Genomic DNA, 17,609 nt, shown 5'->3' on the forward strand with positions numbered 1-17,609 from the left:
AGCACGGGGGAGGGGTGGCCCCGGGACCTAAACTAAATTTTTCCGTAAAAGTCTAGTGGGGCTACATACCCACCAAATTTCATGTGCACCGGTGTTTCGGTGTCCCGGGTATCGTTGACCAAAAATTCAGGAAGTAGATGACGGGAAGCGTTAGCGGCTTGCGGCGGTCATAATAATTGATTCTTCATACATTGGTATTCTTCAGTGGGTTACATTGGACCAATAGGGAACTGGGAGTTTTTGGTAGTGGGTTGGAAATGTCAATTGATTATAAACCCCTGTTAAACCTAATAAATCTGACTCGCTCAATATTAGAAAAGTTTCGGTTCATTGTAACATTGTTATCCTTAGTGGGTTGATCGCCCACAATACATATTGTTAATGAGAATGTCTAACTTCGTTTTTTTCTTGTGACAGCTCAAGCTTAGGAATATATACTATAGGTCTCCTCCATCTGCCGATTAATTCGGGCGGTTCCTAAACATAACACATATTGGTCTGGAAGTAGTCAGAGGTTACATGCTGATCCGGACTGCTATACTCATCAGCGTGTTAGACAGTCAAGCAAATTCCTATGCTACAGGGGGTCAGGCTGTGCTAGGTTTTCGCGACCAATCTAGGACCATCGCTGACAAACTGCCCACCGCTGTCAGCTCCCAGGTGATTTAGTTTCTACGGCGGCGATAACTAATCCCAACCGTCCATTATGCTAGTAACGTTACCTAAACTGCTACTCTGGACTACAAGTACAATAGTAAGGCTATGCGGGTCAGAACATCACAATTTATTTGTCAGGTACAAGCTATTCATCCAATACATTCATCATGTTAAGCAAAATACTTCATTGGAAGTTTTTTTTTTTTACAGTGTACAAATTTAAAAATGAGAAGTCTACCTTTACCGTTTGCTGATCAACTATTCTGTTACTCAGGCGCAAGTATATATGGTTATTGATAGTGTAGTTCACAATATACAAGGTCCAGGTAGAGGCAAAATATGAGTAAAGAAGAAAATATATAATTATATTAGGCTCATAAGATTTCATGTGCTTACAAAAGTAAGCTCTTTACATATGAGGTCACCACTGTGACAAAGACAGAGATGACATGCCATACGTGGCTCCACACATGTGGGGCACATGTGTGAAATTAGAGCAAATCTTTTTTTCTTTTTTTTTTTTTTAAATAAAAGAGCCATATTTTAAATCCCTACTCGACTAGTCCTTGTCCATCGGCCTGAGTGGTGGAGCTTTTGTTGAGAGGATCTCTGAAGACCATTAGTTCCTGGATCTTCAGGAAGGTCTTACAGTCGGGGGGGAAAGCGTTTCTCTACAGAGCACAGAGAGAGACAGAACCACAAGGAAGTAATGATATTTTAGCAAGATTTGTACAGCATGAACTAAAACACTAATCTTGTGAAATATACTGTAATATCGACACCCATTGAAACCTATTTGTAGCCAAAGCTGACACATATTCCGATTGGCCAATTTTGTTGAACATAGGAATGTTAAAAGTTAGGAATGTTTAAAGCTTAAACAGTGGAAGATGAGGAATCAGAAAAAACAAAAAAATCCTTCATCCTTGTTTCTGTACTCATTGATAGACTCACATTGAGACAGAGATGCATGAGGCCTGCTCCATCGCCCTGGGCTTGCAGGGAGGAACAGAAGCACTCCAAGGACCTCTCTGTCAAGCGATTCCCTGCCAAGAGACAACATAGTGATATATGACAAGTTGACTCTGCCAACGTTTAGTATACGTAATGCTTGTTTATCCTTTCCAAATGTTAGTATACATACTGTATATGTATATGCACTACATTTGAATTTACACCATATTACCTTTTATTGTCTGTATGCACTTTTATTATATGTCCAATCTACTCTTAAATGTGACAGTTAATCTAACTTTTAAATGATAATGGACCAACTATTTAGTCAGACTGGAACTGATAGTCCAATGATAGCCTAGCTAACCTGTGAGATTGAGGGACGTGAGGGCAGTGTTTCCTGGCATAATCATTTTCCCGCCAACGTGCTGCACACCTGGGTCCAGCAAGGAGCTCACAATCTCTCCACCATCAGCAGACTACAGATAAATACACACACACACACACACACACACACACAGAGAGAGAGAGAGAGAGAGAGAGAGTCCTCAGCATTTATATATTTTGACAGCCATGTTTGTGGCTTCTATGGTACATACAGTATTTCAAGTTAAACTGTTATCAGCTACAAAACACATTGGGACATAATAGCCTACCATTGCCAGGATTTTAATGAAGTTGGTTATTGATCATGGCAAGATTACCCCAGAAACCCACCCCCCACCGTCCCTCATTTCTACATTAATGGTGGTAAATCGTCCTCTAATAGTACCGATGCTGTCATATTTGACTCGTTAAAATGACTCGTTTGTACTCGTATCTGACCACAGCACTCCGATCCACTCCATCCTGAGTGTGTTGAAGTGATTAATGAGGCCCACAGCTCTCCTGTTCACTCTTGTCAACGGAGCCCCAGACCCAGACAGCCCCCAAAACACGCTCAAGCCTGACAGTCGGACATGCTGGAGAGAGGAGGGTGTCAGGAATTCAAACGTACCTTATTTAGCCCCAAGTTGTTCTTGTCCTGCCAAGAGAGTGCAGAGGGATTAAAAGAATTCACATCCATGTGAATTTTAAAAATGTTCATTCTTTTTTTTTTTTTTGACACGGGTTATTGTCACCATCAGAAATAATTCCATGTTGAAATTCTTTGTATCTTTTGGAACATGTTTAACTTTAAAGAGGTCAGATTACATAGATACATGGTTTTTATGTATTGATTAAGTGGTCCTTGGTCTGAAAAAGTTTGAGAAACACTGGTTTAGATGCTGCTGCCTATTCCCTGTTCTGATCCCTCTATCCTCCATGTCTGTCATGGAGACACACTAGTTTTAGATTCGCACTTGTGGCTGTGTGGTGGACTCACCACACAACTGTGAGTCTGAGTCAGAGTGGGTGGGTGGGTGGGGGTAAGGTCGGTGGAAGTGAAGGGGCTAAGTAGCCGGACTAGCATGCAGAAATTAGCCAGGAAAGTTGTGGGTTCGGTTCCCGGCTGCCATGGCTGTGCCCTTGAGCAAGGCCCTTAATCCTCAATAGCTGTGGGGAGGCTGGCCCTTGTGTAAGTTGCTTTGGATAAAAGTGTCAGCAGAATCAATAAATGAGGCTTGGGGCCACATGGAAAATTAGCCTGTGTGTACTGTATGTGTGTGGGATGGTGGCATTGGGGGCATAACGGTTTTCATAGGGGTCAGCAGTTTTTGGACGGGGTGATTTCAGGCCCATTTGGTACTAGTCAGAGAGGGAGATGGGGAGCTTATTGAAATTGCTGTTTAAATTAAAAATGCTGCATGGCAGTTTCATTCATTGCAGTAACATCATCCAAAGGCCTAAAACTGGTATTTTTAAATTGGTCAGATGTTTGCAGATCTGTAGACTGTAGCGTCAGTGTTTGTGGGAGATCACAGGTACAGTTACGAAAAGCCCAACCAAAAAATACAGGAACTCAAAATGACCTACAGGCTCTATTTCAAGATACTTTTTTCCATCCTTTTTGGGAAGGAAGTCTACCTGAAGGACCCAAAATCATATGGAGGGCTACTGATTCTAAACAAACAGACCCTCACCCCTCTTTGCGAGGGCAATCCTCCTAAATAATATGTGATTTTTAAATTTACATTATCAATATTATGTAGGCCTATAAGCCTTTATATATTAAGCAACTGTATTTTCATCTGATTCTTCAATACTTCAATATCAATATGCAACACTACCAACATTTTTGTTCAGTTTGTTCATTTCAAAGTTTGCATGGGGAATCTTCTCATTTTTGTGCAATGAATAATTTAGTTTACAAATTTTAGCATTACCCACCATTATGAATTCAGAGGCTATTTAAGTTCTGATTTCAGTGGACAATTCAGTTTTAACATTTCAATAGCAATCACCAACACCACTCTAACTTATGAAGATGCCTTTTACAGTTATTGTACATCTGAAATCTCTCCATGATCTGACAAAAAAGGTTTCGTTTTTCGCCAGGTAATGCACAGCCCTATTTCATGGCATGCATGCCACCAGATTTTCAGAGGAGAAAAGGCCCGTGAGCTGAAGCAATTGTTTTTAGTCCTTCCGCAATCACGCACATTAGGGGCAGCCGTGGCCTACTGGTTAGCACTTCGGACTTGTAACTGGAGGGTTGCCGGTTCGACCCCTGACCAGTAGGAACGGCTGAAGTGCCCTTGAGCAAGGCACCTAACCCCTCACTGCTCCCCGAGCGCCGCTGTAGCAGGCAGCTCACTGCGTCGGGATTAGTGTGTGCTTCACCTCACTGTGTGTTCACTGTGTGTTCACTGTGTGCGGAGTGTGTGTTTCACTAGTTCACGGATTGGGATAAATGCAGAGACCAAATTTCCCTCACGGGATGAAAAGAGTATATATACTATATATATACACTAACTCTATGGCACGAACACGGAATGGCCACAGAACTTTCGCAAAGCTTCTATTGGCTACACCAGACAAGCAAGCTTTTTTGTCTTTTACTGTCTATGCATGTATGCACTCTGCTTCCGTTCTTGTTTAAAGAACGAATGGGAAAGGGATTTGGAGCCAAAGGCTAACATTTAACCCAGATAGAATTTGTAAGGTATCACCAATATCAGCTAATGTTACAAATGTATGGATACATAAATTCTTGAAATGGTTCTGGTCTGCAATATCTACTGTATATCTATTAAAAAATTCACAATGGAGGATGTTTTAGAGTGTGATCTGCAGGCAACATGTTGGCTATTTTTGGAAGGTGCGCTGCGGGCGCCCTATAGGCACCCCGCGGGGACCGTATTGCTGACCCCTGCTTTAAGGTCTTCACAGCTAACCCTGCCATTGCCCCACCCCCTTCCTTCACTCTCTCTCTCTCTCTCTCTCTCTCTCTCTCTCTCTCTCTCTCTCTCTCTTCTCTCTCCTCTCTCTCTCTCTATCTCTCACTCTCTCTCTCTCTGATTATGCCCTTGCCTCTGTCTCCATTACAGGTGGCTGTCTGTCTCTGGTCTCGGGCTTCTGTCGGTTCCGTTGTACTTTGGTGTCAGACACTGAGGGGATAAAAAAGAGAGAGAGAGAGAGAGAGAGAGAGAGACATAGGATAGCAAGGGAGAGTGGGAGAGAGAGCAGGCAAAAGGAACATGATTATAAATAATGGCTGATTCATGTTTTTTCTTGAGCACAAAAAAAAGTGTGCTACTTTTGTCTTACTTTTCTTGGCCATTTTTGGGTCCTCCTTCTTGCCTGACCCTGTTTGGCTGGCTGATGACTTATCCTGCAAACAATGAACAATGTGTCTATGTTTGACACAACATGTTTCATCTGCAGAACAGCAGTTTACTGTTTCTTGTCATCATCGAGGATACACACACACACACACACAAACAAACAAACACACACACAGAAATGAGCAGTAACATGAGGGACCGGGGAGACACACCTTCTTCTTGCTTGAGGTCTTGGTCGCCTTGCTGACAATCTGTTCTACTGAGCTGCTACTGGGGATGGAGAGAGCCTGATCAGTACCCAGAGAGGGCTGGAGAGAGAGAGAGAGAGAGAGAGAGAGAGAGAGAGAGATGGGAAGGAAGAAGGCAGAGAGGAAACTATTTTTCAGTGGGAGGATGAAAATGGTTTCACAACTATCCACATAAAAAAATAAATGGTTAAATAGGTTGCAATGTTTTCAACCCTGTTACACAAACATTCAATCTCTGTACGTGATTGGATATTACACACCCCACTCTCCACATCAAATAAACAAGCAATGTTATTTCCCCCAACGCAGCTGTGAGCCTAAAAACTCCGGAGGTACTGAGTTTGATCCACTTATGTTCCAGTCACCATGCAGCATGCTGGGTATGTTTACAGACTGCATAAGCAATCAAGTCCCTATCCACATCCACATGAAATATTCAAATATTCAGATTTTAGAGCCAATGCTAATGTCAGCCATAAATGGGGCTGTGATATTTTTTCTGTCTGGTTTTGCAGGTTGTATTTATTAAAGCACATTAATGTACTGAACTTTCCTACATCCATGATTAGGGTGAGATTTGTGCGGGATATGTGGATATCTTCAAATCTCATCATCTCATGTATAAAACATCTCTTTATATAAATTCAGATATCTCTAGACAAGTTGTGCAATCTCTACAGCCCTCTTCTCTGAGCTCTGTCCATAAGGGGTCTATGCATTGCCTAGATGCACATCATCACACACATACACTACTACTAAAACCCAACTCAAAAATTACATACATTAAATGTGAAGATCAACTGCAAAGCTTCAACATTGCTTGTATGTAATAGCCTCCAGCTACACCAACAAAACCCCCACTGCTTAAAACACTCTCCCTGTGTGTGATCAGCAGAGGAATGAGGAGGACCATCCACAGAGATCGGAAAAAGCCTCATAAATCTATAGCCAGTTCTGAAAGACGTGCTTTTTAAAGGTCCTGACTAACTGTATTCTTTTTCTAAGAATTCTTTTTATAACTTTTCTAAAGCACAATTTAACTTCAACCTGAGCATGACTGCTAGGTGCTTTTGGGGCATTTCCTGGGCACAGGTGTTCTAATGTATATTTTAGGCAGTCAAGCTACAACTACAACTCTACATGACAAATACTACAATAACGGAGAATGCCAAACAGACCAAGACCACGACATATGGGCTGTCTTGGCTAAATAAATATTCATGATTCAATCATGAAAATATTGTGAAAACTTACTGACTGGTCTCTCTGGATCTTTAGCTTTCGTCTTTCAACAACTTCCTCATGGGTCAATGGGAAAGGGCTCAAAATCTAGGTGAGAGAGAGAGAGAGGGGAGGGGGGAGAGGGAGGGAAATAACATTCAATAACATGATTGAACAGAGCCTAAAATGTAGTCTAATAGCTATTCTTTGGGAAATGGAACTCATCACAAGGGGACAGGGGTGAAGGGGGAAAATTTCACAGGCGCACCTCTGCCAGTAGAGCAGCCCCTGCATCTCCTATGTGGTTATTAGCCAGAGAGAGACACAACAAGGAGCGGTTGAGGCGTAGACCCTAAGAGGAAAAGAGGGAGAAACCACAGAGCGGGACCATCCACCCAAGCAGATTCAGAACGGCTATACATGTATGTAGGCATATTACAGTATCAAAGGTCAAAACGTTTTGCAACTTACCACTACCTTTAACCTAATACATCATAATTTCAACCAGTACATTACACACGTGTAAGACCTTAAAACTGACTGGTGCTGGCTAACACAATTGTCCACCTAGTTCAGGGATGTCAAACTCATATTAGGAAGTGGGCCGGATTTGTTGGAATGAGACCTTGTGGGGGCCCGTCATTGTCATGGTCATTATCATTTTCTGCATGGGTATCAGAGTGTTATTTGATGTTATCACTTATGAGCAAACAAGTACAAATAATGTGCTGCTGTCATATTCTGCTCTTTCTCTCTTGAAATGCCCCATTTCCATGTTAGTTATTCTGTTTCTTCCATCCTTAGGGAGGTTTGTAGTGCTAGGTTATCAATTTATCATATCATAGAGATATTGCTTATTACACATTGTTGAAGACAACTGGATGTGATCTTTTTTTCTAATGTTCCCTTCCTACCTAAAACATCTGGGGGTTCGTATGAAACCTGCTGGCGGGCCTGATCTGGCCCTTGGGCCTTATGTTTGACACCCCTAGACACCTCTAGTTGCTTGTGAATCTGTAGCAACAGGTCAGATACGAAAGCACAAACTTAAAGCTAAAGAAAGTGTTGGCTAATGCTAACGCACAACGTACCTGTGCAATGTGTTTGGCTCCTGCATCACCGATGGAGTTAAAGGCCAGGTTGAGAGAAACAAGGCTCTTGTTGGCAGATTGGGTGGTGGAGAGGGCTGAGCCAATCAGACGTGCTCCTTCCTCTCCAATCTGATTGTGGCGCAGTGATAGGTGGGCTATACTAACACAGAGGAAGAGAAGCTGGTTAACACTAAGAAAATGCCTCAAGAAACACAACAACAATAACATTTATACAGTATAGTGCTTTATCAAGGCAGCCAAAGTGCTTTAAAGTGAAGGGGGAACCTCATTAACCTTGACCAATGTGTAGCACCCAGCTGGGTGATGCACGGCAGCCATCATGCGCTGCCGTGAACGCTCACCACACACCACATACGGCATGAAGTATGGGGAAAATTAGCTAACTAGCCGAGTCAGAGAAACCCTGCCGTCATTGTGTGTACTGCAGATGTGATTTCATGTCTATAAATAAAAGATGGAAGACCTGCAGCAATTTGCTCAGACACAGCAGACACAGCCCACATTTATGACAGAACTGAGCAGTCTTCCAAACTTGACAGCTTGTAGTCATAGGGCAGCAAGACAACCGTCTGTGATAACAGGAAGATAATGATTTGAGGCTGTTACCCCCAGACTGCCAGGTTCAGGCATTCTTTTGTCTTTCAAGTGCTCTTCCTCGACCACTTAATACGCAGTCTTAAATCACTGGCGTGGAAAATGTCAGGGCACAAGTTAATCATATTTATTACATTTCAGGTTAAATATGAGGTTAACAACACACCTCAATGAGGTTCATATAGAGTGCTTCAGAAGTTCATTAACACTCTTATTTCTTAAATGACAGTGAGCAGTGAGCACCTAATAACCTTAACGTCTTAACTTGTCTCTGATGAGGAGATGAAGAGCACACTGGGGGGAAATGAGAGTAAGAGAGAAAGAGAGAGAAAGAGAGAGAGAGAGAGAGAGAGAGAGCACACAAGACAAGCAGAGGCAGTGACTCACTTGCCGTCCTCAGACATTAGGAGATGGTAGCTGTGCTCAGCCATTGGATTCCCCTCCAACACCACTGTCCTGCCAGAAAAGCAGGAGTCAATCAGCATCGTACTACAGTAATTTCCTGTGTATTAGCCGCATTATGTATAAGCCGCAGGACAGTGTTTTATGCAAGTAAAAAAAAAAAATATATATATAACTAGATGTACCGCATAGCGGTACAAAATATGACCGCCGCTCAGTCCTGTACATCCGTTCCGCAAAAATAAATCACACTTCAATTTGTCTCCATATTTTACTCCATCCCCCACTCTTGAAACTTTTGTGTATGCTTGTTTGGCATGCCTGAGTGTGTGTGTGCGGCTGCACAGAAAGTAGCCTACTGGTGCTGAAAAGGTGAATAGATTGTAGAATAGCCAAAGAAGATGTAGCATTGTTATAAAACCTTTAAAATCTCTAAACAATCACAAGTAGGGCAGTTCATCACAGTTCATCCATTGCAACTGGATTGATGAAAGGTCACTTACACCTGTAGGCTACATTGTATTTGGGAAAAGCAAAAAGGTATCAGCATAATGTTATTTATTTATTTATTTTTTATGTATTTTTAAACAAAAACATCTCTGTCAGTTCCATGCCGTTTTCAACAGCTATCAAAACAAAGGTCATTTTTGGATGGATGGATTTTTTGTGAATGTTTCTTCTTCTACATAAGATTTTAGTCATCTTTAGTTCATGTAATACTTTATTGTCAATGCACAAATTAAGTAACAGTAGTCTGAAACGTTATTGTTAATGCACAAATTAAGTAACAGTAGCCTAGTCTGAAACTTAAATGCTGTTTTACATCTAACCAGTGGCTAAATAACTGACATGTCCAAATGGGCCTTGATGAAATGCGCCGCGAAGACTGTTCATACACATTTTAACGGGCCAAAGTTGAAGAGCTTTTGTCCGTTATTGTTAGTGCAAATATAGGCTGATTCATGTTCCCTTGCATTGTTTAACTGAGGTCCATGGCTAGTCTGGCTTTCATCAGACCAAGCTCAATCTTTTAAGAAATCAAAAAATAAATAGCGGGCAGATCAGACTGGGTTCACCCAGCCTAGTCCATAGGCTCGATATTGTTTAATTTTCCGATTGAGATATCCACGCTCTGGCTATTCTAAATGCAAAAATGCATCAGGGAGTTATGACAAAACTGTAACTAACAAACTAGATCCTAATAGAAAGCTGTTAGCTTCCCTAAGCTACAGGTAGGCCTATTTACAACATAAATTGTCAATAGGCTATGCTGGCGACACAAATAAAATCTCCTTTGGAAACCAATGGCTTATGCCTTACAGTATCAAGCGGACTTAAACTGTCATATCGTGGCGAAAAGTTGTAATAACATTCACGCAGCTCCATGAATCAAGGAAAGCGCGAATGAAGTAGCCACTTCTAAATGGGACCCACTACACAGTAGCTTAAGGTGTTTTGCTAAAGCAGCCATAATGAAATTAAGGTGTCATTGTTTGGATACTTCACACACACATGCTTTTTAATTTCACAGACTACAACTACCAAGCTGTAATCAAAGCACATCGATTCCCCTCTCACACCCTGCACGCACTTAAAACAAAATAAACAGGCGCCTCAGTCTCACGATGTATAGGCAAAACTGTATCAGACCGGTGTAACGTTGGTAAATCTTCCATTGCATAGAATGATTTTGTAGCACGTGCAATAAATGACAGTCGAAAGATACAAACAGTGCTGCTATACATTTGCTTGGTATAACCGCATTTATAGTTTTCTACAAATGCAATAAATCAAATGCCTCCATCACTCAACCAACGCTTAACGGTAACATTACCTAGGTCCTTATTGATATTACAAGATTAACGTACCTGCAGTAAAAACCAAGCATGTCCGATAAACATCCTCAGATTTATTTGAACGCTTTGTATGAAGCGGTAAATTACCCATGAAGCGCCCATTTTTTTCCAACCCACTTTTAACTTCCAACAAAATTACGCCTCACTGCAACGATGCGCCATCTAGTGGACAAACGACTACTTCGCCAATACTGAAAATGCAGCCATGATGATGATGATGAATATTTATTTTGGCTTTCTTTTAATCCTACTGAATTTGTAATTATGTATCGGCCGCTCTAATACCGATAGTATGTGGGTGCCTGTGTGTGTGCATGTGTATATGTGTGCACCGCCATTTACAGAGCCAATGAGTGTACAGTCACTAAATGTACACATAACCTAATTTTTTTAGACCCCCATGGATGAAATTCTATTAAACTTGGCATACCCCCGAGAATGCCAGGTCAATCATACACATAAAATTTGGTGCAGTTCTGAACATCTTAACTGAAGATAGGGGCGATTAAAGCAGAATAATATTGCATTTTCATTTTTTTTAGGGGTGGGGGTGCAAATCACAAATGAGTGATTATGAGCCAGGTTGATGTGGGCCCTTGAGACCAACATACCATAAAAGATTCGTCATCCCTCAGTGCCACGGTTCAGGTAGTTATTTAGGAAAACTTTTTTTTTTTGCGGTTCAGGGGCCCAGCACGGGGTTGGTGGTGGTCCCCGGGACTAAAATGAAATTTTTCCGTAAAAGTCTAGTGGGGCTACATACCCACCAAATTTCATGTACCCCGGTGGTTCGGTGTCCCGGGTATCAATGACCAAAAATTCAGGGAGTAGATGACGGGAAAAAATCTTGAATTGTGTGCATGTGTGCGTGTACAAATTTATGTTTATGTGTGTGGGTGTGTGTGTGTGTGTGTGTATGTGCGTGCTTGTGTGTTTGCCTGCGTATGTGTGTTTGTGCATGTGCATGCATGCGTACATATGTCTACTGTGTGAGTATGTGTCATACGTATGATTACTGTAAATGTATGTGTGTGCGTGTGTATCTGTTTATGCACATGTGTGCACATGGAATGGGTTAACTAACATGACCCCTGGAGGCAAACATACGGAAAAAATTGGTCATCCTAGGCCCTACAGTTTTCGAGATATTCACAGAAAACTGTGTCTGCCCTACCCTCCTTTCGGGGGGTCCAGTCCAGCGGGGGGGCTACAGATCAAAACGAAAAACGATGGTTCCATGCTATCCATGTGGGGTTACATGCCCACCAAGTTTTCGCGGTACCCCCGGTCTTTCAGTGTCCCGGGAATCATTGACGGAAATTTGGGCATGCAAAAAAAAAAAAAAAAAAAAAAAAAAATCTGACTAAACCTATATGACCGCCGCTTCGCTGCGTGGCGGTCATAATAATACCATATTAACTGCCCCCGTGTATTAACCTCATAGCTGAAGACATTTTGCAAAATCAATGTATAAGCATTTAATCTAATCATTGGGAAATTACGGTAACTATCGCAAAACAGGATGAGCAGTAGCACACGCTCATGAATCACTGTGTAAGGGATAATGTATAGAACGCCGGTCATTATTGGGAAAATAAGGTCCGACAGGGCGAACCAGACCCTGATGCGCAGCGGAAGGGTCTTGTTCCGCCCTGAAGAGACTTATTTTCCCAATAATGACCGCCGTTCTATACATTATCCTGCTTAATTCAACGGCTACTTGCCAAAACGAAACAATAAACTCCCCACGATGTGACTTTAGTCTACATAGCCTAGCCTATTTGTTACCATTCATCGTGGCATTTGCTGAAACAAATAGTTCGCAACAACACACACTGAATTAACCGTCTGCTTTCACTTTTGAATGAAGTTCCAGTCCTTGCGTAGTGATATGAAATACCTTAATTAGAAGCACAAACTCCTTTGCCATTGACAGCGGTCATTATTTTTTTCAGAGGTCCTTTCCTCGGAAATAATGACCGCTAGAACTTTGGGAAATCCCATTCAAGTCAATGGAGCGTTTTACTTGCCTTGTGAAGAGCCGTGTAGTAAATTTATGTAATACAAACACTGTTTATTTTTAACAGCATTACTTTTTTCAGTAACAGATGATCTAACTAATTACTGTTCCCAACGTTACAACACTGTTACCGTTACGTTCAACGATAAAATGCGAACATATTTTCAAGTCTCATGCTGTAACTCAGTTATTAACTCAGTTACTTTTTGGGAGAAGTAACTAGTAAAGTTGCGTGCCCAAGGCCGGGTTTGTGCTGCCTGACCACACCTGAGGTTGTAGCACAGGGGCAGGGTGGCCTTCAGGCTGAGGAGAGTATGCGTGGTCAGGTCCGCCTGCCAGAAGCTGCAACAGAAACACAAAGAAACCTCCATTATTCATCACATTCACATTTGGGAGACACTCATACACTAAACAACATGGAGAGACGCACAGAACAGTACAGCTGAAGAGCAAAGTGCTGTGGAATTATTGATCTGTGACATCAGGCTTAAGTTCCAGACTGCTGTGAAGAGTGTTTTTCTCTTTTATTGAAGTATAAAATAGAGTGCAATCAAATACGCCTATGGCAAGTGATAGATCTGTATATGCTCTTTGTTGTTTTCTTCTTCAGAAATGTCAGTGATTTGCCAGCTGTGAAAAGCTGAAGAACATACAAAAGAATGAACACACTATCTGTGCTTCTGAACGCACACAAACAAAATCAATAGTGCCTGTTAGTACGGCGATACCAAAGGACTTTCATCCATTCAATTTCAAAAGGAGGATGCATATATGGGTTTATTATATTTAACCCTTAAAGGAGTACCGTCACGAGAAATGAACGTTCTAAAGAATTCAGGTTCATTGAATTCAACATAGAATTTTAGAACCTTCAATTGTTGCGGAACTTTAAAAACGTTTAAAAACCTACACCTTTAATTAAAGGTGCGATTTGTAGGATTGTTACCGAACGTTCTGTAGGCCAAAATCAAAACACTGGTGAACGTTCTCAAGACTACCAGACGCGAGCCTCTTCTGGGTTGCCAGATGTAATGAAGACTTAGCTAACGCTAACGCTTAGCTAAGACTGACCTGCAGCTGCTTTAACGTTTCTCCAACCATGACCCAGCTACACATTACGGAAACAGTGAAAACAAAAAATACCTCTCTAACATATTTAGCTGAAGTTAGCGATGCAGATGAAGTTTAGCCTAGGCTACCTGTTGTGGAGAAATATGGCCAGCTCTGCGTCAGACTTGATATTCTTCGTTTGACGAAGACGTCACCATCTCAGGAAGCTCCTCCGATGTCCACTTAATTTGTTTCTTGTTTTAATTTTGGAAATTTGCCTGCGTAGGCGTTCATGACTAGCCTACAACTGCCAGCTGTTGACAGTTGGCCTTTGCTAATTTGGCAACCCAAATAGGAGGACGCGCTAGAATTAATAAACGAACATTCCAAGAGATTCCGCCCCGTAACTCATTTTTTTTCATGGGTTTTACGGGTTAGAGTAATGTTGTCAAATAAGCCATTACTTCAATTCATTGTATATCCTTACTCTCTGACAACATATGGTGATCATTTTTGGAATGGTTACAGTTTATTTTCCATTATTTCCTACATACTGGTCCTTTAACCGTCTTTCTTTGTTATTTTCTTTGTTTATTTCTAAGTTATTTTCTCTTCCTCAAGACTCACTGCAGTGTCTGTAGATTGTTCAGCGATGGTAAAATCTTGTTCAGTGCCTTCGTCATGGTCTCGTCCACCTTCCACCCTGAAACAGTACAGTGGCTTTGTTATGCGATACTATCACTCTGAAAATACTCTCCCTTGTTTATTGTTTAAATAAACTCACTTGTTTATTGTTTAAATAAACTCACTCACTTGTTTATTGTTACTGTCATGTGCAACACAACAAGTCATCTTCCATTTGAAATCACTTCCAAAATGCCCAATTATTGACAGTAATAATAACAGTATTAATACACTGTATTATTATACTAGAGTGCTACATTTGCAGGAAATAAACCTCTCATAGTACAACTCCGTAAGCAGTAAATTGTAGTACAAGTAAAAGCTTAACTGCAGCAGAATTCCATTTTATGCTCCTCAGTTTTTCAGTCTTGTTATGAGTCTGAAGCTGCTATCAATCTTTCAAATAATCCACAAAATGCCAACACTGTACATGACAAAACATTCTAGTCCTTACCGAAGACTTTGACTGCTTTGGCACTCCGTGGATCCTCGGTCTCCAAGTCTACCAGTAACTGCCGCTTAGAACACCAAGGACCCTGAGTTTGGCTCTCTGTCAAACCGCAAAATAAATAATAATAAAAGAATAAAGCACAAGCAGATGGCAGTGACTTCTGTGACAGTGACATTGCTTTAAACTTGCTTGTGAACACAACAAAGGTTACACTTAGTCCCAATTTACATAAACCAGCTAATGATATTCTAATATAATTGAAAAATAGTATTCACTTCTTATGCACCTCTCATACATCTTAATCAGTATATGTTTATAAGAAAAATAAACCTAACCCCAGAGTAAGCTAGGCTAAATCTTGTAACAACACATAACCAATAAATTGCACAATGTTAATTACATATTACAAGGACAAATAGGTCTACCTAAGGACAACTAAAATGTTGCTTTGTTAAATCTAATAGGGCTACTTGATGACTGAGAGAGCGACCCACTGATTAACATTTCCAGAGCCACTTCAATCTCACCTCCTGAGATCCCCTTATCCATGGATGGTGACAAGGCTGAGGATCTAGGTGTTACAGTGGGGATTTCACTCAGGCCCAAAAGAGCCGTGACTTCATGAAAGTCCGCTTCCAGATTACCAGTGCACTGGTACTCTTCTGTGGAAGGCCCAATACCCAAATAATCAATGCAGCAATAACTAAAAAGTAGAAGTGGCCTATTAATCAATATAATGGAAAGTGATGTTGAGGTGAACTCGATGAGATCAGGTGCTAATCTGGGCTTACCTATGCTTTGGGCTGGACACCTCTCTTGAAAATTCAGTCCTGTGGAACAAGAGGTCCATCAGGGTACAGACCACTATCCTGAGAAATATTCTTTGGTCACCGCTATTCTGAGATTTACGGCTCATATCAACACATCAAAACAATACCCCTAAGACTGTGCCTGTTGCTCAAATTTATGGTTATCTAATGTCAAAAGAAAAACACAATTAACCAGACGGATTAAAAAAATAGTTGGTAAAGAAGTATAAGATTATTCAATGGCCATTTCTTTTATAATATAATGGGCTACATTAAATATTTCATGGTCACCAGATGGAGGTATGGCACTGCAGTCCAGGCTTTATTTCGATGTAAGCAAGCAGTGAAATGGCGCCATCTGGTGACTGTGCAGCCAATAGCGCCATGAAACATTTCATTTAAAGGTACACTATGCAAGATTTTCACCTTTACGAAGCAAATTTGATGGTAAACAAACTTGTTATAGACAAATCATTCACCTAGCATAGCTATACAGCACAGACGTAGTGAGACGCTAGCGAGAAAACCAGCCATGCAACTTCAAGAACGATGGCCACCAAATCTTGCAAGAATCGTGAAACATTATTGTGATAAACAGAAGCAGCAACACCTGCAAACGTCAAAAAATGCAGTTGGAAAAATGCAGAAATGTATTTACAGTAAAGGTAGACCCACATACATTGTTTCCTGACTGTTGATGCTGTTGTTTATTGTCAGTTTGTGATTCGTGATTGAGTTTGGATATTTCCAGGCTAGCATCGCTACCTTTAACAGGAAATTACGATAGAAAATCGTGTTGTTCCTTACTAATTATTTGTCATCTGATATATTGTGTTTTTCTTTTTAAACTTTGTTCCTTTATAAATTGTGGTGTATCAGTATGGTACATTTTAGAATGTCATTACTCTGACATTCGACATTAGATGACCTTAAATTTGAGCAATGGGCACAGTCAGTCTTAGGGGCTGACAGTTTTCATTAGATTTCTTCCACATTGCTTAAGCCAATTTCTGTTATTCTTGCTGTATAGCCTATACATTTTAGCAAAGTGTAATTTATTATTAAAGTGAAATGGTTTCGGTCAGTGGCGTTAGCTTGAGGACATTTTCGAAGTATTGTTTTGATGTGTTGAATGAGAGTCAATGGGAGCCGTAAACTTGGAATAGCGGTGACCACAGAATATTTCAGACCAGAGCCATGCTCTGTATACAATGACGTTACACTCACCCTCATGCGAAACCTTTTCTAACACATTTTAGCTAGGATATTTGCTCTGTTGTGGTCAAGATCAAACGGAATACGTTACCAACTCAGCCTAATCCATAATAACCAGAATTAACCTATTCCAAGCAGCAATGGCAAACGTCGTCTTGGTGTTTGAGTTAGTTAGCCCACCTGCTGTTTTCGAAGTAATGCCTTCCACTCCCTTCTCGCTTTTCTCTCTTTGCACCCTCTCTTTCTTCTTCATCCTTTGCTTGTGAATGAGTGGTACTTTGGGATTAAGTATGAAATGTAAAAACTGTCCGTTTCATACAGTAAGTTGTCGATAACGGTAACGTAGCCTTTCCAAGTCAACGTTACCACCTGCACTGTTCCTTAACGTACCTAGAACTACTACAGGTAGACCTAACCAAATTAAATTGAATTCTTTAATTGCAATGTATTCGGTACGCCTAATAGGACCCAAAAAATGACCTTCATTCTCGACTGAAAAAAATAAGTGAATGTTATTGGGTGGCGTAAATTTCTCAAGTAGGCTAGAGAAGGTAACACAGGCAAGACAACGCTGACTCTGCTCAGTGCGACGTTCGTTCCCATGACAACACTTCCTGAGAACGTATTTG

At 41.1% G+C, this 17,609-nt stretch overlaps 1 protein-coding gene across 1 annotated transcript; it reads right to left on the bottom strand.

Moving 5' to 3' along the window:
• Positions 1–770: 770 nt before the first annotated feature.
• Positions 771–17,570, bottom strand: lrrc71 (leucine rich repeat containing 71). Its single transcript, XM_048229510.1, has 17 exons — positions 17,161–17,570; positions 15,748–15,786; positions 15,484–15,618; positions 14,960–15,055; positions 14,449–14,524; positions 13,039–13,113; positions 8,881–8,949; positions 7,879–8,038; positions 7,056–7,139; positions 6,821–6,895; positions 5,531–5,626; positions 5,302–5,365; positions 5,065–5,141; positions 2,609–2,635; positions 1,979–2,090; positions 1,612–1,703; positions 771–1,328 (listed from the first exon to the last, which is right to left on the bottom strand). The coding sequence occupies exons 1-17, from the start codon at positions 17,231–17,233 to the stop codon at positions 1,209–1,211; spliced, it is 1,470 nt and encodes a 489-aa protein (XP_048085467.1). The 5' UTR covers positions 17,234–17,570; the 3' UTR covers positions 771–1,208.
• Between the last annotated feature and the right edge of the window lie 39 nt (positions 17,571–17,609).

This window comes from Alosa alosa, chromosome 20, assembly GCF_017589495.1.
Source record: "Alosa alosa isolate M-15738 ecotype Scorff River chromosome 20, AALO_Geno_1.1, whole genome shotgun sequence".
Taxonomy (NCBI): domain Eukaryota; kingdom Metazoa; phylum Chordata; class Actinopteri; order Clupeiformes; family Clupeidae; genus Alosa; species Alosa alosa.

Bases quoted from the DNA above. Each gene is read 5' to 3' on its own strand.
- lrrc71 (XM_048229510.1), bottom strand. From the start codon at position 17,233: ATGAAGAAGAAAGAGAGGGTGCAAAGAGAGAAAAGCGAGAAGGGAGTG. The intron at 2,636-5,064 runs GCAAGGGCATAA...CTCTCTTGGCAG, and splicing joins CACCTGTAATGGAGACAGAG to GACAAGAACAACTTGGGGCT. The intron at 1,329-1,611 runs GTGAGTCTATCA...TGTGCTCTGTAG, and splicing joins TCATGCATCTCTGTCTCAAT to AGAAACGCTTTCCCCCCCGA.